At 33.6% G+C, this 19,887-nt stretch overlaps 2 protein-coding genes across 3 annotated transcripts in view; both read left to right on the forward strand.

Annotated features, from left to right (window-relative positions):
* The first annotated feature begins 1,470 nt into the window (after window positions 1-1,470).
* On the forward strand, window positions 1,471-6,687 carry ndufb5 (NADH:ubiquinone oxidoreductase subunit B5). Its single transcript, XM_051112720.1, has 6 exons — window positions 1,471-1,630; window positions 2,134-2,219; window positions 2,898-2,964; window positions 3,052-3,113; window positions 3,248-3,354; window positions 6,434-6,687. Exons 1-6 carry the CDS (start codon window positions 1,513-1,515, stop codon window positions 6,552-6,554), a joined length of 561 nt encoding a protein of 186 aa, XP_050968677.1. The 5' UTR covers window positions 1,471-1,512; the 3' UTR covers window positions 6,555-6,687.
* Window positions 6,688-8,567: 1,880 nt separating this feature from the next.
* usp13 (ubiquitin specific peptidase 13) overlaps window positions 8,568-19,887 on the forward strand; it is a 38,451-nt gene continuing 27,131 nt past the window's right edge. The window contains exons 1-5 of one of the 2 annotated variants that reach the window (XM_051112121.1): window positions 8,568-8,827; window positions 10,354-10,479; window positions 14,683-14,743; window positions 17,227-17,348; window positions 18,892-19,034. In XM_051112121.1, the coding sequence (XP_050968078.1) occupies window positions 8,717-8,827; window positions 10,354-10,479; window positions 14,683-14,743; window positions 17,227-17,348; window positions 18,892-19,034 (563 nt within the window). In that variant the 5' untranslated portion in view covers window positions 8,568-8,716. The remainder of the gene's footprint in view (window positions 8,828-10,353; window positions 10,480-14,682; window positions 14,744-17,226; window positions 17,349-18,891; window positions 19,035-19,887) is intronic. The other variant, XM_051112120.1, reaches the window with a different exon arrangement.

Raw genomic sequence — 19,887 nt, forward strand, 5'->3', positions numbered from 1 at the left:
CCACAATAAGAGTTCCTACGTTTTTTCTCCACGTTCAAAAAACATAACATAACATAAAAGTGAGTCGCATTAAATAATATTTGCGTGTATCTTTGAGCACTTTTGTCGAGTGTTGATTGTAACTAAAAATTAACATTTTTCCTTTTGGTTATAAGGTCACATTAAAATTGTTTTGAAATTATTTTACAATTCATCATTTATTTATGCGACTTTCCAATACTATTAATATATTAGGTATAATGAATAATATGAATAGTTCAGCAAACTTAATGTCAGTAATATACTACCTGACATGCAAAAATGTTTCTGTTCTCATTTCAGCATATGTCTTTCAAATTAAATTGTCCACTTTCCAATATTCTATTCTATTCTATTCTATTCTATTCTATTCTATTCTATTCTATTCTATTCTTCATTAGCTTTCTTTTCGAAATGTCGAGAAAAGCTGTCCACTTATTTCAAGATATTTCTTTTTTAATGTCCAAACCAACAACGGTTTATGCAAGTATTTTAATATTCTATTTTATATTTTATTTCATATTTTATTCTGCTCTTCTTTAGCTTTCTGTTCAAGCTGTCAAGAAAAAATGTCCATTTATCTACTTATTTTTTTTATTTAATGTCCAAAATCAACAGCTGTTTACACAAATATTTCATTTTATTTCATTTTATTTTACTTAATTTAATTTAATTTAATTTAATTTAATTTATTCTGCTCTTCTTTAGCTTCCTGTTCAAGCTGGTTCAGCTGTTCATTTATCTACAATATTTCTTATTTAATATCCAAAATCAACAGCTGTTTGTGCAAATTTTATTTATTTATTTTTTTTATTATTTTATTATTTTATTCTTCTTTAGCTTTCTGTTCAAGCTGTCGAGAAAAGATGTCCACTTATTTAGGATATTTCTTTTTTAATGTCCAAAATCAACAGCTGTTTATGCAAATATCAATTTTTTTATTTTATATATATCTTTTTTATTTTATTTTCTATTTTATATTTTATTCTGCTCTTCTTTAGCTTTCTCTTCAAGCTATTGAGAAAAGATGTCCACTTATTTACGACATTTTTTATTTAATATCAAAATCAACAGCTGCTTATGCAAATATTTATTTTATTTTATTTTATTATGTTATTCTTCTTTAGCTTTCTGTTCAAGCTGTCGAGAAAAGATGTCCACTTATTTAGGATATTTCTTTTTTAATGTCCAAAATCAACAGCTGTTTACGCAAATATTTTATTTTTTATTTTATATATATTTTTTATTTTATTCTGCTCTTCTTTAGCTTTCTGTTCAAGCTATTGAGAAAAGATGTCCACTTATCTACGAAATGTCAAAATCAACAGCTGCAAACATGCAAATATTTTATTTTATTTTATTTTATTCAGGGCCATCTTTGAGGGGCATCTACGAACTTTTATTTTGCCCTAAGTATCAATGGAGGACACGGCTTCACTCTGCGTTTGATGAGCCAATCAGTGAAGGCCTTGTTGACGCACTCCCTCAACAGTCATGGTGGGCATGAGCATTCTGCGGACGGCGGCTGCTTTTACAGCCAGATTAAACCCGCTGAAACGAACATGTCAATCTTCAAATCTGCTCTCCAGGACTGTTGCACGTTCAGAACAAGGTAAAGAATATTTATTGTTTCTAACACAACGATATGACCGTTTATAATGATTATTTTTAGCAGTGACCTTGCAGTGCCTGCTTAGCATGTCAAGTGTAAACTGGCCTCTATAACAGACCTTTTTGTATATAACCTTCTTACAGCTATCACATACAGCTGTTCAGCTATTTATGTACTTAAATGTACTTACATGGGCATTTTTACATAGTCCTATAGTTAACACTTTCTGATTTAAAATATTGCTTGAGCTTATTGCCCGTTGCTTGTAAGTGTTGTTGTGCAAACAGTTTATTTACCAAGTTGGTCAAGCACAATATTTTGGCCCTTATTGTCTATGTAACAGTTTTACCTCCACCTAAGTAAAGATTTATAAGTTGGGTTTGCAGCTGCAGCTGTGTGTTACTTTTGCTTCAGATTAGTACTGTAGTATATTTGACTTCCTGTTGAATAAAAAGGGTGTTTTGCAGGCAGTAATAACCTATTTTAACATTGTTCTTTTACAGTTGTTGTCCGTCATGGGAGCCATGGGAAAAGGATGTTTATCATCAAGCCCACTGACTTCTATGACAGGAGATTTCTTCACCTGCTGGTAAAACTTGTTATAAATACTTTGCCTCAGTTGCGTATTGATTATAATCTTCATTCTTTAAAATAATAATGTTATTAATAATATACACTGCCCTCCAAACGTTTGGAAACATCTTAGAAAAGTGAGGTTTTGGACAATATTGGCATGAATCCTTTTTAATTTGTCATTAATTTGCGACAACACAAACTACAAAAACATATTTTATCACATAAAGAGTTTATACATAGAAAAAACTTTAATTTTCGATTCATCAAAATATCCACCATTAGCAGCTATTACAGCTCTGCATAATCTGGGCCTAAATTCATTTTATTCTAAACTTAATTGGCAATCAATTGTTTAATTAATTGGTGTGCTGACCCAAAAATCTTTTAAAAACCTGGGCCAAGTTTAAACCAGTAACCAGGCATCACAGCTGGCAAATGGGCATGTCTGACTTTGACATGTATGTATTGCCATTATTATGTAATCAAAATGAAAATTATTATTGCTGGTCTTCAATGATAATGTCAAGATACTTTAATGTATTTGCACCAAATAAATTATAAGGATGTATGCTGATATCGTCCAAAACCACACTTTGCCAGGGGTGTTTCCAGACTTTTGGAGGGCAGTGTATTATTATTCAAATAATATTTGGAAATAATCTTTCTCTTCCCTCTTGCATCGTTACACCAGAAATATTACATTCTTCTCACTGGCATCCCTGTGGCAGCCCTTGTGACATTTGTTAATATTTTCATTGGTAAGTTTCTCAAGTACCTGACTGTTTTTCTTATAGCTTTTGTGCCTACCAGAATAACTTGATTAATATCTGGATTTCACTAAACAGGAGAATCTGAGTTGGCGGAGATACCTGAAGGTTACGAACCAGAGCACTGGGAGTACTACAAGGTATTCTTATATTTAAGCGGAAAAAAAAAATTAAATGCACTGTATATAGCAGTAAAAAAATTTTGGATTGTCGCTGCTGTCATAATGCATCTTGTCTTTCCTTTCATTGGTTGTCTTCATTTTTTTAATCTTAGCATCCCATTACTCGTTGGATTGCTCGTACCTTTTATGACAGTCCAGTGAAGGACTATGAGAAAATGATGGCACTTATCCAGATTGAGGCCGAGAAGTCTGAAATGAGGTAAGCTGTCCTCAGATGATTCAACTGATTAAGCTAAATGAGAAAATACACACTTTATTTTATGGTTATATTATGGATATATTTGCTTAAACATTTGGCAACACTTTAAAATAATTTTTTATTTGTTAAAATTAGCTACAGGAATAGTTCACCCAAAAATGAAAATTTGCTGAGAGTATACTCACCCTCATGCCATTTAAAATGTACATTAGTTTGTTTATACATCAAGACAGATTTGGAGAAATTTAGCATTACATCACTTACTCATCAATGGATCATCTGCACTGAATGGGTGCCGTCGGAATAAAAGTTCAAACAGCTGATAAAAAAAACATTGCAATAATCCACATGATTTCAGTCCATCATAAATGTCTTATGAAGTGAAAACCTGTGTGTTTTTAATAAACAAATTTAATTTTAAACACTACTTCCAGCTAAAAAAGTTTAATCCTGCTACATTTTTAAAATTGCTTTCTCTAGTGAAAAAGTCATTTTGGTTAAATCAAGAAAGAAATGTGCACAGATCAAGTGTTGTTTACAAGCAAAAACAATATGCTGAATACTATGAATTTTGATGTGAAAGGACAATGGAAGTACTCACTGGAGGAAGCGTTATTATGGATTATAGATTGATATTTTGGCCAGGAGCAGTGGTTTAAACTAAAAAAAACCTTCATGGATTTGATTATTTTAAACACATTTTTCACTGATGTACTGGGGTCAGGTGGATCACTTGTGAATTATTGTGATCAGCTGTTTTGTCTCTCATTTTGACGGCACCTATTCACTGCAGAGGATCCGTTCGTGAGCAAATAATGTAATGCTAAATTTCTCCAGATCTGTTCTGAAACTCAAATAAATCTTGAATGGCCTGAGGTAAATTTTCAGTAGATTTTTGGGTGGACTATTTCTCTTCATTAGCTAACATGAACTAACACTGAAAAAAACTTCTAACGCATTTATTAATCTTAGTTAATGTAAATTATTAATACATTATTAAACTCAATAGTTGTATCTGTTAAAGGAGAAGTCTACTTCCAAAACAAAGATTCACATATAATGTACTCACCCCCTTGTCATCCAAGATGTTCACGTCTTTCTTTCTTCAGTCGTAAAGAAATTATGTTTTTTGAGGAAAACATTTCAGCATTTTCCTCAATATAATGGACAGATTTGGTGCCCCGAGTTTGAACTTCCAAAATGCAGTTCAAATGTGGCTTCAGACGATCCCAAATGTGGTTGAGACCATCCCAGTCGAGAAAGAAGGGTGTTATCTAGCGTAACAATTGGTTATTTTAATGAAAATAATACAGTTTATGTACTTTTTAATGCCAAACGCTCGTCATGTCTTACTCTGTCTGGACTGTTTTTGTTCTGGTTCATGACAGTTAGGGTATGTCGAAAAACTCCCATCTCATGTTCTCCCTCAACTTCGAAAACATCCTATATTGCTGTTTTACCTTTTTGTTAAGGGTGTTTATTTTTTTTGCATGTTCACTTTGCAAAGACTGGGTCAGTACTTCTGCAGCGATGTAGGATGATTTTAAAATTATTTTTGAAGTTGAGGGAGAAAATACGATTGGAGTTTTTCAACATACCCTAACTGTCTTGAGCCAGAATACACAGAGTTCAGGGACAGAAAGGCAAGACGAGCGTTTGAGATTTAAAAAGTCCTTAAATTGTATTTTTTTGATGAAAATAACTGATCGTTTCGCTAGATAAGACCCTCCTCCTCATCTGGGATCATTTACAACCACATTTGGGATCGTTTGAAGCCGCATTTAAACTGCATTTTGGAAGTTCAAAATCGGGGCACCATATCAGTCCATTATATGGAGAAAAATGCTAAATGTTTTCCTCAAAAAACAGAATTTCTTTACAACTGAAGAAAGAAAGACATGAACATCTTGGATGACAAGGGGGTGAGTACATTGTATGTGACCCTGGACCACAAAACCAGTCTTAAGTCGCTGGGGTATATTTGTAGCAATAGCCAAAAATACATTGTATGGGTCAAAATTATTTATTTTTCTTTAATGCCAAAAATCATTAGGAAATTAAGTAAAGATCATGTTCCATGAAGGTTTTTTGTAAAATTTTGCTCACCCTCAAGTTGTTCCAAACCTGTATGAGTTTCTTTATTCTGCTGAACACAAAAAAGATATTATAAAGAATGTTGATAATCAAACACTTCCTTGTGCCCTTATTATGGAATAAAGGGAACTGTGTGGTTAGCCAAATTCTTTAGTCTTATTTTGTTTTCATAAGTAAGAAATTCATACAGTTTTGGAAAAACTTTAGAGTGAGTAAATGATGGTAGAATGTTCATTTTGGAGCTGTCACTTTAACTAATGGTACCTTACTGTAGAGTGTTACCACATACTTTTATTCATAATCATTCATAGCTTTATTTGTATTCATGAGTGTCCTTAATTTGCACACTCAACTTTTACTGCTGACATGCATCAGTTTTGGCAGATCTCTTTAGTGCAAATCAATACCAGGCATTTATGAGCAAGTGTCATTATGATTATGCCCAGCTTTTACCACCTCTCCTTAAGCACATTGCAGTTTCTATTAATGAAACATTTAATAAGTAGAAGCATTTTCTTAATTGCCAACAGACATTTTGTTAGCATTTGAGTCAAAAAGATTAAGAAACGCTGTTTTACATGCTTTTTTTTTTTTTTTGTAAATTAAGTGTTTCTGTAGCACGTAATTTCTTGGGCGACGGTATGAAATACACATGATTAACTGCTTTTCATGGGTTATCACTTTTTATTGCTAGAATTTCATAGCATTTTATAAATGTATCTTTATTGATATGTTTGAGGACTGAGTTTGCGCTGCCTTTAAGTAAAGAAATATCACAATATCATTAATAAACCATGTGCTAGAAGATTATAAGAAAAGAGCAAACATTTCTGTAGAGTAAAAAATAATGAAGGAATGGTCAAACCTGGGGATACAGTTTAACGTCAGGACCACAACAACAAAGGCGGCATGTTTAAAAATATATCTTGTTTTATGTAGCCTGAATTGATGATCCGTAATTTACTATTCCATATTTTTCTTGTAGACAACTACAACTTGACGTCCGCCGACACATGAGAGAAAAAGGAGATGGACCCTGGTTCCAGATTCAGACGCTTGATAAGAATCTCATCGACCACAGCCCTAAGTCATCTCCTGATAACTAGGAGTGGTCATGCATACCTGTCTAAAATATTCAGGCATTATACAATGTATAATGTATTGTTATTAATAAAAAATATCATGTTTCTTTTTCCCTTTTCTTTGCCTCTGGCACCAATAAACTAAAGATTATAACAAGTTGCTGCTCTTGTGCATTAAGTATTGCTTCAAGAATTTACCTTTTACTCATAAACTGTCAGGCTGTTCAATGCCCAAATCTATTGTGTGACTACAGAATAGATACAAAGATATGGAATGCAGCACATTCTGACTACTTTTATGATGCTTTTATATTTATAAAAGCTTGAAAGCTCCTGTCTCTATTCTTTTCATGAAACAAATTATTCATAATTTCTTAGTTTGTCTTCCACGGAAGCAGGGAAGTCATGCAGGTTTTCAAGTTAACAAATATCAACTTTTATTTAAATTACCTACATATTACAAAAATGTATGTACGGTTGAGGTCAAAAGTTTACATACACCTTGATGAATCTGCAAAATGTTAATTATTTTACCAAAATAAGAGGGATCATACAAAACGCATGTTATTTTTTAATTTAGTACTGACCTGAATAAGATATTTCACATAAAGTTGAATTTATAAAAGTAACAAAAGTAACAAACGCTTGATTTTTAACACTGTGTTGTTAGCTTAATGATCCACAGCTGTTTTTTGTTTAGTTGTTCATGAGTCCCTTGTTTGTCCTGAACAGTTAAACTGTCTGCTTTTCTTCAAAAACATCTGTCAGGTCCCACACATTCTTTGGTTTTTCAGCATTTTTGTGTATTTGAGCCCTTTCCAACACTCACTGAAGCTTCAGAAGGAAACACAATGCATTAAGAGCTGGCAGGTGAAAACATTTTGAATTTGAAGATCAGGATAAAATTAACATATTTTGTTGTCTGGGAAACATGTAAGTATCTTCTGTAGCTTCTGAAGGGCAGTACTAAATGAAAGAAGGAAGAAAGAAGAAAAAAAAAAGATATTTAGACAAAATAAGAAAAATGTACACATCATCATTCTGTTCAAAAGTTTACATGCCATGGCTCTTAATACATCGTTTTTCCTTCTGGAGCATCAGTGAGCGTTTGAACCTTCTGTAACAGTTGCATATGAGTCCCTCAGTTGTCCTCAGTGTGAAAAGATAGACCTCCAAATTATACAGCCATTATTGGAAAGGGTTCAAATACACAAAAATACTGAAAAACAATCATTTTTGGTACCTGAGGGATTTTTCTGAAGAAGAGTGGGCAGATAACTGTCCAGGACGAACAAGGGACTTAACTATAGGAACAACTATGACTAAACAAAACACACACACACAGCTGTGGATCATTCAGGTAACAACACAGTAAGAATCAAGCATATGTAAACTTTTGAATGGGGCAATTTTTATAAATTCAACCATTATTTTCCCTTGTGGGCTATATGTAAATGTCTTTTATGTGAATGATCTCATCCATGTCATTACTAAATAAAAAATAACATGCATTTTGTATGATCCCTTTTATTTTAGAAAAGCATTTTGCAGATTCAGCAAGGTGTATGAAAACTTTTGACCTCAACTGTATATTGCAGTCAAGTCACACTGCAATCAATAAAATTTTCACTATAATAATAGCAATAGTAAATGCTTAAGTAATACATCAGATGTTGTTGATTAAAAGATAATTTTCAGAACTATGTGAATAAAATAATTATTCCTCCAACCAAACAGCCCACCTACTGTATATGAGCTGTCTCTTGCCATCTAATATATATTTTTAAACCCTCCGTTTCAATATATTTTTGTGTTTCGACTACTTTCAATTAAAAAAAGAGATAAGGATATTCAGTATTGAAGTACACTAGAAGCGATCCCGCCACTGCCATTATAAACACATCAAACTCATTGAGCGTAACGTTAGATCTCAAAACGCCACCGCTTGGCGTCAGGATGAATAATGTCAAATATTGCCTGTTTCTCCAAGGGGACACCCATTGTTTCCCTCCCCTAACCCCCCCCTCCACCCTCCATCCCTGTATGTCCCAATGTTTTCGTCGTCACATCCCTCGGTCCATGAGGAATGTCGGGTCTGTATGATTTAAAAATAGCCCCATCTCATCTTCTCCCTGACACGCTGCTCCAGCGAGGCTCATAGTGGTGCGAGCAGCAGGAATGTGAAGATGGCTACAGATCTGGGAGAGCTACTGGTCCCGTACATGCCCACCATTAGAGTACCGAGGACAGGAGACAGGGTTTTCAAGAGCGAATGCGCTTTTTCCTACGACTCTCCTGTGAGTATTATGTCAAATACTTCATGCATGAACGTTTAACAACAACTGGCGTCCCCCGGACACGTGAAAAGCTGCGTGTAGCGAGTAAAAGAGATGGGGGATCCTCGGCCACCATTCTTCAGCTCAACTTATGTGACAGCCTTCAGAAATAAATAAATAACACATGGGTGTTTACGTCTTACAGTGGGACCAGGTTTCCCTACTTCAAACGGGCGTTATACGAGCTACAGATGCGTAAACACCGCAAGTCTAAACGCTGCTGACCAGTATTACAGAATACAGTCCTCTGTGTTTAAAGGCGTGTCAAAGCAATAATTATTTCCCCCGTTCTTATGCATTCGACATCCTCACATCAGCACTGGCAATCTAGTAGTGTTATACTTGTTAAGATCAGGCTGTACGTTTTATTTGCTTTACATCAAGAGACAAGACTGTTGTGTAATATGTGAAAACTGTGATTTCCTAAATGTACACTAATCAGCAGCCATGACCTATAAAAAGAATCCAGGTCAACTGGGTTGTTATACATACTCAAGTGTACAAGCTCTGGCCACAAATAATAAATAACACCATATATTTTAAAGAGCTGTGATGCCTACTTTTATATAAATGTGGGTAAAGTGCACAACTAGCTCCCGGCTGTAAAAGTTTTAAAGGTGACTCAGCTGTTTGGAGTTCGTCATGTCAGACTAAAAGACAGGTTATTTTTACACACTATCTGTTCAAGCTCGTGTGTCACCAGGAGCTACTGACAGGTTTTTCAGTCTGGTGGGCCCTTAACACCCTAACCGACACACACCGACCCCATTGACGCAGTGTTTTGATTCAGATTAAACTTCTTATTTGCTTATTATTGATTGTTAGAAGACTTACTCTTATTATTTTATGTGAAATTTTGCAATTGAAAGACGAAACACTACTGAAAACAACCTTGATAACTTAGATAAACAAGCATTATGCCATTATAAATTATGTGAATAATCTTAATAACCAAAAGCGCCACAAAACGTGGCTCTACCATGAAACAGTGATGATATCAGATGGTTTACTTTAATATATACCATGAGATATGTCCAAAAAGCCATGTTATTGCAATTTACGCCTGAAAACATTTTATTAACATGTGCAGGAACAAAAAAGAGCACCATTACTATAGTAATTTAAAAAAAGTATAATTCACTATTCTGAGCACTGTAAAATTTTATTTAGAATTTTACTTTTATGTCTTATAATTTTATTTTCTAATAATACTCAGCAGATACTCTGCATTAAATTCATTGGTGTTTTTGATTGTTTTATGTTAAAGTGTTTCCTCTTTTCATGTGTTTGTATGTTGATGATGTTTATAACTTTAAAAGTGTAATCACTAATAGCTGTTTTGTTTATATTTTTTTGTAAATGTAACTTAATAGAATTATGAAATTGTATATTACGTACAGTGGGTTTTAATTATTTATATTTAACATGAAGTATAAAATTACTTGGCCACATTTGTCAGCTTAAATCTTGTTTTATCATTTTTTTAGGAATCAGAAGGAGGTCTGTATGTGTGTATGAACTCGTTCTTGGGTTTCGGAAGAGAACATGTGGAGAGACATTACCGTAAAACTGGACAGAGTGTGTACATGCACTTAAAACGACACGTGAAAGAGGTAAGAAGAGTGACAAAAACTTCTTTCAAGCTTATTGTTGGATTACATTTTTTGTAAACATGGGTCTTAAACCAGCCATAAGTATCACGGGTATATTTGTAGCAATAGCCAAAAATACATTGTATGGGTCAAAATGATCGATTTTTCTTTTATGCTAAAAATCATTAGGATATTAAGTAAAGATCATGTTACATGAAGATATTTTGTAAATTTCGTACTGTAAATATATTAAAACTTAATTTCTGATTAGTAATATCCATTGCTAAGAACTTCATTTGGACAACTTTAAAGGGGATTTTCTCAATATTTAGATTTTTTTGCACCCCCAGATTCTACGATTTCAAATAGTTGTATCTCAGCCAAATATTGTCTTATCCTCAATTTAAAAAACAATTACCTTTATGATTGGTTCAGGGTCACGTGTGTTTCATTCTACACTCTTAAGGAAACTGTGCATACTTAATATGTTATGAAAAACTTATTGAGTAGGTTCCAGCAACACAAAGAAAGTAAAAGAGACAAAGCACTTGTTGAAGACAGTTTCCTATCGGTGTTTGTTTTGATAACGGTCTTTAAAGGAAAGAAGTCCAAAACAAAGATTCACATATAATGTACTCGCCCCCTTGTCATCCAAGATGTTCATGTCTTTCTTTCTTCAGTTGTAAAGAAATTCTGTTTTTTTGAGGAAAACATTTCAGGATTTTTCTCTATATAATGGACTGCTATGGTGCCCCGATTTTGAACTTCCAAAATGCAGTTTAAATGCAGCTTCAAACGATCCCAAATGCGGTTGTAAAGGATCCCAACTGAGGAAGAAGCGTCTTATCTGGTGAAACGATTGGTTATTTTCATTAAAAAAATACTATTTAAATACTTTTTATTCTCAGTCTTGCCTTGCTCTCATTGAACTCTGTGTATTGTGGTTCAAGACAATTAGGCTATGTCGAAAAACTCCAATCGTATTTTCTCCCTCAACTTCAAAAATCATTTCAAAATCATCCTACATCGCTGCAGAAGTACCGACCCAGTCTTTGCAAAGTAAACTTAAAAAGTAAAGTTCAAACACTCTTAACCAAAAAGGTAAAACAGCGATATAGGACGATTTTGAAGTTGAGGGAGAACATGAGATGGGAGTTTTTCGACATACCCTATCTGTCATGAACCAGAAAAAAACAGTCCAGGCAGAGTAAGACAAGATGAGCGTTTGACATTAAAAAGTTTAAAGATTTTATTATTTTTATGAAAATATCCAATTGTTTCGCTAGATAAGACCCTTCTTTCTTGGCTGGGATGGTTTGCAACCGCATTTGGGATCGTTTGAAGCCTCATTTGAACTGCATTTTGGAAGTTCAATCTCGGGGCACCATAGCAGTCCATTATATGAAGAAAAATGCTGAAATATTTTCCTCAAAAAACAATTTCTTTACGACTGAAGAAAGAAAGACACGAACGTCTTGGATGACAACGGGGCGTGTACATTATATGTGAATCTTTGTTTTGGAAGTGGACTTCTCCTTTAATAACCACCATCCAGTGTTGTCTGTTCACTGGAATTGACTGAATTTGCAATAGACACTCTTGACTTCACTTTTTCCGTGCAAACACATTCAGTGCATCCAGTAACATAACATTAACTTAAGCATAAGGTTTCAGGAAATGATATCATTATTGAATATGCTTTTTCAGAACAGATGATGCTGGTGTCTTATTGGGTCAAGTTAGAACCTGCAGATTGCACTCTGCTGACTTTGAGAGGAAATCTGTGGAATAGATTTAAATATAAGTTGTGCTACAAAAACAAAACATGAATTGCAAATAATACTAGCAATAATACTTATTAAACATGCAAGGATGTGTGGATTGTGAATGACAGATGTTCAGATTCTACAGAAAGTTGTGGAGCTTTCTTTGGATTTTTGTCAGCAGATTCAATGTGGATGTGCTTATTAGGCTACTGGGACTATCTGTGTAGCAGCTAATGATTGGATAAATGATTAGTCTGACAGTTATATTATAATTAAGTGATATATATATATATATATATATATATATATATATATATATTCAATCCATTATTTACAAAATTGTTTTTTTACACTGTCATCTCAACAATGTGAAATTTGAACAAAATAGTTTGTATGTGCAAACATTTATATGCAAAATATCAAACCCATTGCTTACTATTTGAAAGTATAAGTTGTATTCACTAAATTAAAAATGATAAAAATGATAATAAAGAAAATCAAAAGCAAAAGACTAAACCTGGTGTGAGGTACAGATCTCTCATCTGAATATATATTAATATTCCATTACAGTAGTTCCTTTTCTGTTACTGCCCTCATAAAAAATAAAATTACCTGTGTTACATGTACAATTTAAGTTTATGAATTTGTTTTCTGTGCGTTGTGCACAGGCACAATTAATCTCTAATGAAATTATTTGTCAATTATTGTCATTATCAATTGTATCAATGAGTTGTTGCAGCCGTAGTATGTAACCTGTTGAGGTCACATCCTTATGATTTGTCCTCTTTAATTCATACTTGCAAAAATATGGAAAAATTTAATTTAGCAAACACTGATGATTGTCAGATTTAGAAAGCAGCTAAGAGTATTTTATATTTAAGATGGTAGTTACTTAAGGGGATAGTTCACCCAAAAAAATAAAAAAAAAAAAAAAAATAATAATTTACTCACTCTCAAGTTATTTTAAACCTCAATGAGTTTCGTTCTTCTGTTGAACATAAAAGTTATTTTGAAGAATGTGGGTAACCAAACAACTGTTTGGTTACCCACGTTCGTCAAAACATCTTATTTTGTATTTAGCATAAGAAAAAAAAATTATTTGAGACAACATGATGATGAGAGTGAGTGAAAAATGACAACAATTTAATTTTTGGGTGAACTATCCTTTTAAGACATCCTGAGAAATATTGTATATATTTTTTGCTTTTTATTGAAAGTTCAGTTTCTTGCAGATGGTTTTTGTCTCTTCCTCAAGTTTAGAGATCTGCTATACTCATATACCTAAATTTACACAATTCATGAAGATTGCATAGCAGGAGGTCTGTTAAATTTAGAAAATTTAGAGGTGAATAACCATGTCTGTGTCCAGAACTATAATTTTTTGAAAGCATCTTTAAATATTATAATTTTAATGATGTGGCAGTTCTTCTACACAAATTTAGAAAGAAAGCAGTTCAGAGAGTGCTTTGTTTTGACATTTTGGCCTATAAGTGATGAGCCCAGCATGAGTTTACCGCACTAACCCTTTTGGGAAGTGCAGCAAGAAAAAGCACCATAAAAAATAATTTACAATAATTACAGTAAATGTATTTTCACAAACCGCACAACATGTCGGAATTATTTTCTGTGACGACTAGACAGTAGACAGCTTATAACTAGCCTGGTAGACAAACAAAAGCAGCATGGTACACAAAGAAGATAAATGAACTGTGCTGCTTTATTTAAAACACCATTTTATATTGTTTTCCACTATGTGTACTGAATTCAATATGACAGATTTCAAATCTTCAGATGTTATGTATTGTCTCATTTTTGAATGTTACCATGGCAAGTCTTTCCATATTTTAGCAGTTCTATTGAATCCTAGTCTGCTCCGATACACTGGCCTAATGATGACTGATTTGTTGGTCATTTAGAATAGGCACCTAATTATTTAATGGTTTCTTGTTCGTTCCAAGTGAATGTGAATGTGCTGGTTAAATGCTGCTATTTTCATGTCTGGATCTGTCCAGAAACAGCCGGCCCTGTTGCTGTAGCTTTTGTGTTTGCTGTTTATACTTAGGATTACATGAGAAATGTGTCAGCATTACCCATTCAGCCGTCCTCTTTACTCTCCAATCAATTGATTTGACCATTATGTGCTTTGTACAGAACAATCAGTCCCAGCTGTCAAGCTTTCATATGCACATCAATTGGATTTTATCCAGATTTGCAACATGAATCAGTAATATTTGGTGTTCAGTTATAGCCACACAGATGTAATGTTACACATGGCATTATTACCCATGTTGTTTGCTTTTTTGATTTTCTTTTATTAAAAGCACCAAAACTAAAACCGCAACAAACATACAAACAAGGAAGTGATATTGTCAGAACTGCTTATAAATATCCACAAATATTTGAGTACAAAGTACTTTACAATTTTATGACCCATGTTGTTTCCTGATGATAATTACAGAAAGCCACAGGTGCTGCAGGGGGTGCCATACCAAGAAGAAGGAACGGAAAAGTATTTTTAGGTAAGTCTGTTTTAATATACATTTAAAAAAATAAAATTCATCTCAGACTAAAACTTCAACCTCAAACCCTTTATAATAAGCTATATTTTTATGTTTAGCAGTCTCAGTCATTACTGGCTGGGGCTAAATTTAGCTAATTTATTTGTATATGCAGTTAGTAACCGTTCTAAATCTAAAGTGCCACATGCTTGCCCTGGCCTAATCTTCTGCAATGGAGGGTTGGTTTACAGTGGCCGACTATGCCTGTCAGCTGCTGTGCCCTATCAACCCCACAGGCTGACACACTTCTGCCATTGGAGGTGTGACGTAGCAGGTGGTGGACCGGCGGCCTTTTATTCTCAGGCATCCAATCAATATACACGCCTCCTTCTCTGTTCGCGGACGATACGTCAGAAAGGATGCCAGTCATTTTGTAAACCCACAATGCTTTCCCAAATATGTAATTTAGACAACTCAGACTGTTCTATTAAGGATAGGGCTTGGAGCGCAAACATATGCGATCATGTTTTCGTTAGGTTGTCAGTTTTCAAATCATGTGATTTATGATGACTTCGTGATTATGACTTATATGACTTTCTTCTTTCAGACAAATACAATCTGTGTTATTTTAAAAATGTCCTGGCTCTTCCAAGCTTTATAATGGCAGTGAATGGGTGTTGAGATTTTGAAGTCCAATAAAGTGCATCTATTCATCATAAAATGTTCTCCACACAGCTCCAGCGAGTTAATAAGGCCTACTGAAGCAAATTGATGCATTTGTGTACGAAAAATAGGCATATTTAAAACTTCATAAACCGTAATATCTAACATCTAACTGTCGTACATGCTTTCACGAGAGTGGGTGACGTAGATGTAGCATAAGCTCTGGTGAAAATTTTCTGGCGAGTCTTGTGAGAACCAAGTTTTGTTTAAAGCAAAGGAAAACCAGTCTCCTCTTGGATTATATATGTGTTTTGCTTTGTTCCACATTTTTTGTGCCGCTCTCTTGTGTACGTGTACATGACAGTTAGCGGAAGCTACAGATTATGGTTTATAAAGTTTTAAATATAGCTGTTTTTCTTACTCAAACACATCAATTCGCTTCAGAAAGCTTTTAAAGGAGAAGTCCACTTCCAAAACAAAGATTCACATATAATGTACTCACCCCCTTGTCTTTCTTTTTTCAGTCATAAAGAAATTATGTTTTTTGAGGAAAACATTTCAGCATTTTTCTCCATATAATGGACTGGTATGGTGCCCCGATTTTGAACTTCCAAAAGGCAGTTTAAATGCGGCTTCAAACGATCCCAAATGTGGTTGTAAACGATCCCAGCCGAGGAAGAAGGGTCTTATCAAGCAAAACGATCGGTTATTTTCATTAAAAAATACAATTTAAATACTTTTTAATCCCAAACGCTTGCTCTGTGTATTTTTGGCTCAAGACAGTTAGGGTATGTCGAAAAACTCCAATTGTATTTTCTCCCTCAAATTCAAAAAAATAATTTCAAAATCATCCTGTACTGACACAGTCTTTGCAAAGTGAACATGCAAAGAAGATCAAACACCCTTAACAAAAAAGGTAAAACAGCGATATAGGATGATTTTGAAGTCGAGGGAGAACATGAGATGGGAGTTTTTTCGACATACCCTAACTGTCATGAACCGGAAAAAACAGTCCAGGCAGAGTAAGACAAGATGAGCGTTTGACATTAAAAAGTATATAAATTGTATTATTTTTATGAAAATAACTGATCGTTTTGCTAGATAAGAGCCTTCTTTTTTGCCTGGGATCGTTTGAAGCCGCATTTAAACTGCATTTTGGAAGTTTAAAATCGGGGCACCATAACAGTCCATTATATGGAGAAAAATGCTGAAATGTTTTCCTCAAAGGGTGACAAGGGGGTGAGTACATTATATGTGAATCTTTGTTTTGGAAGTGGAGTTCTCCTTTAATAACCACCTGGAGCTGTGTAGACACTTTTTAAGGTGGATGGATGCACTTTATTGGAATTCAAAATCTCAACACCCATTCACTGCCATTATTAGGGTTGGAAGTGCCAGGATATTTTTAATATTACTTAGCTTGTATTCGTCTGAAAGAAGAAAGTTACATACAACCAGGATGGCTTGAGAGTGAGTAAATCATGGGGTAATTTTCATGGGTTTAATTTTACCTTTAGTATAGTAGTCTACAACGAAAAATTGAAAAATTACTTTGAAGGACTATTTAGGTGTAAAAAAGTCATTTTTAAAGGTTGTTAAAACCTGAAAAAGACAAGACTTTTGTGTATATGTTTGTGGTTAATTTAAAGGAGCTCAAGAAAATGTTTCATACTAAACGATAAATATGAATAGAAAGCTATTTTTGATTGTGTACACTTTGTGCCATTTTATCATGTGTTTATTAATTCATTTTGAGGGGACATTTTAAGCACTTGTTTTGAGTGCAATCATCCCATTAGCTCTCGATTTAAAAATATCTCTCTCTGCTTCCTTTCCTGAAGATTTAGAGCTTAACCGTGATTTTAACGGAGATGATTATGAGTATGAAGATGAAGCCAAGCTTGTCATATTTCCAGACCACTTTGAGATCCCTTTACCAAATATTGAGGAGTTGCCCGCACTGGTTAGTGAGAGTGTGTGCTCATGCGCCCTGTGTGCCTTGCATGCCAAAGGCCTGATCTGCCATTTCAGTTTCAGTGCTTGCTTGTCAAACACATTATAAACTCTGTGTTCATGCTTCTCATTGTGTGCAGTGATGTCATGTGGTACACTTATTAGTCATTGCTGCCTGAATACACAGCATGTCTAATGTTTTTATTTATATGTTTGAAAATATTAAGAGAAATACAGGTTTTTTAGGTGTAAACACAGACACAGAGAGAGCAAGTTGGCTGATGGCTGTTATAAAACTGATACACTTCGCACATAATACTGATACAGTTTCTTAATGATGGCAAAAAAATTAATAAATAAAAACACACATAATAAATATATAATAAATACAAAATAAATAAATAAATGGAAATTTAACACTTATTTTACACAGAATTAACTTAATACTTACTAAAAACAGTGTATATATATATATATATATATATATATATATATCCATACATATACTGTTTGTGAATTTCTAAAAATATACACTACAATTCAGAAGTTTGGAGTCAGTAGTAGTAATATTTTTTCACTTGAAATTAACTTTTTTTTTCCAGCAAGAACACATTCAATTGATGTAATAACTTTTACACTGCTTATAAATTTAAATTCTATTTCAAATAAATGCTGTTCTTTTAAAATTTTTGTTGATCAAGAATCACAGTTTCCCAAAAATATTGATAATAATAAAAAAGTTTCTCGAGCAGCAAATTGTAAGATTAGTATAATCATGTGACAGTAAAGACTAGAGTAATTACTGCTGAAAATTCATTTTTGCCATGCAGAAATAAATTATATTTGAAAATGTATATAAAGAATTTTATTTTAAATTGTAACAATATTTCACAGTATTACTGTTTTTACTCTACTGTTTGTTAAAAAAAATGTAGCCTTGGTCAGTATAAGAAACTTATATCAAAATCATTAAAATGTCTTACCTACCCCGTACTTTTTAAAAGTAACTGATATCTCAAATATTTGAGTAATTACTTGTTGATATATTGTTTTTTCAGTACACATGGTGCTAAAAGATTCATTTGTTACAGCTTATGTGGTAACACTTTACAATAAGGTGTCATTTTTTAAAATTAGTTACTGTATTAACTAACATGAATGAACAATACATTTACATTTGTACAATACATTTGTAATTCATGTTAACTAATGTAGTTTAGTAATGTTAACTAATGAACCTTTGTAAATTGTTACCGTTTATGTTGTACTTTGGTTATTCATAACACATATAGTAGCACACAACTAAACACATTTTTGTATTTGTTAACAACTGCATGGTGTGCTTACTTACTGCTGCTGCCCTTTTATTTATTACCTAGTTGCATTATCTAACCTATTTGCCCAGGAGCTTCAAGGCTTTTAAATCTAATTAGTTATAGTCTGCACCACTTTCCAGCTTGCTGTGGTTTTTTTTTAACACTCATTAGGTGCAATATCACATTAAGCAATGAAACAGCTGTAATATAATGTTCATGTGTCCCTTTAACTTTCAGGTGACAATAGCCTGTGACGCCGTTCTCAATGCTCCATCTCCATACAAAAAGCAGGAGTCTGATTCATGGGAAGAGGAGATCCAAATATCTAGACATGCCAGAAGTCTCAGACAGCAGGAAAATGGGGTTCGAATTCCTCCCAGGTTGGTCACATGGGAATCCAGAGTCATATGGACTAGTATTCTAGAGACTGCTGATGCTTGCTTCAGGTCACTCTTGAATCTGATACGTCTACTTTCTCTGCCAAGTGGAATAATATCAAAACAAGCTATTGATGTTTGATGAAGTGCTTGAATATGTTTAGGATAGTTTTTAATACACCCAGTAGAATGTCTTGACATCTATGAGGCAATGCATATGAGGCCATTTTTTTAGTGCAGTTGAAGTCAAAAGTTTACATACATCTTGCAAAATCTGCAAAATGAGAGGGGATAAAAAGAGGGATCAAACAAAATGCATGTTATTTTTTTTATTTAGTACTGACCTGAATAAGATATTTTACATATAAGATGTTTACATATAGTCCACAAGAGAAAATAATAGTTCAAAGCTATTCAAAAGTTTATATACACTTGATTCTTAATACTGTGTTGTTACCTGAATGATCCACATCTTTTTTTGTTTAGTGATAGTTGTTCTTGAGTCCCTTGTTTGTCCTGAACAGTTAAACTGCCTGCTGTTCTTCAGAAAAATCCTTCAGGTCCCACAAAATCTTTGGGTTTTGTATATTTGAACCCTTTCCAACAATGACTGTATGATTTTGAGATCAATCTTTTCACACCGAGAAAAACTGAGGGACTCGTATGCAACTATTACAGAAGATGCAAACGCTCACTGATGCTCCAGAAGGAAAAACAATGCATTATGAGCCGGGGGGTGAAAACTTTTGAACAGAATGAAGATGAAGAATGAAGAATGACATTTTTCTTATTTTTTATTTTCTTATCCCCTAAATATCATATTTTTTTTCATCTAGTACTGCCCTTCAGAAGCTAA

Source organism: Labeo rohita, chromosome 6, assembly GCF_022985175.1.
Source record: "Labeo rohita strain BAU-BD-2019 chromosome 6, IGBB_LRoh.1.0, whole genome shotgun sequence".
Taxonomy (NCBI): Eukaryota; Metazoa; Chordata; class Actinopteri; order Cypriniformes; family Cyprinidae; genus Labeo; species Labeo rohita.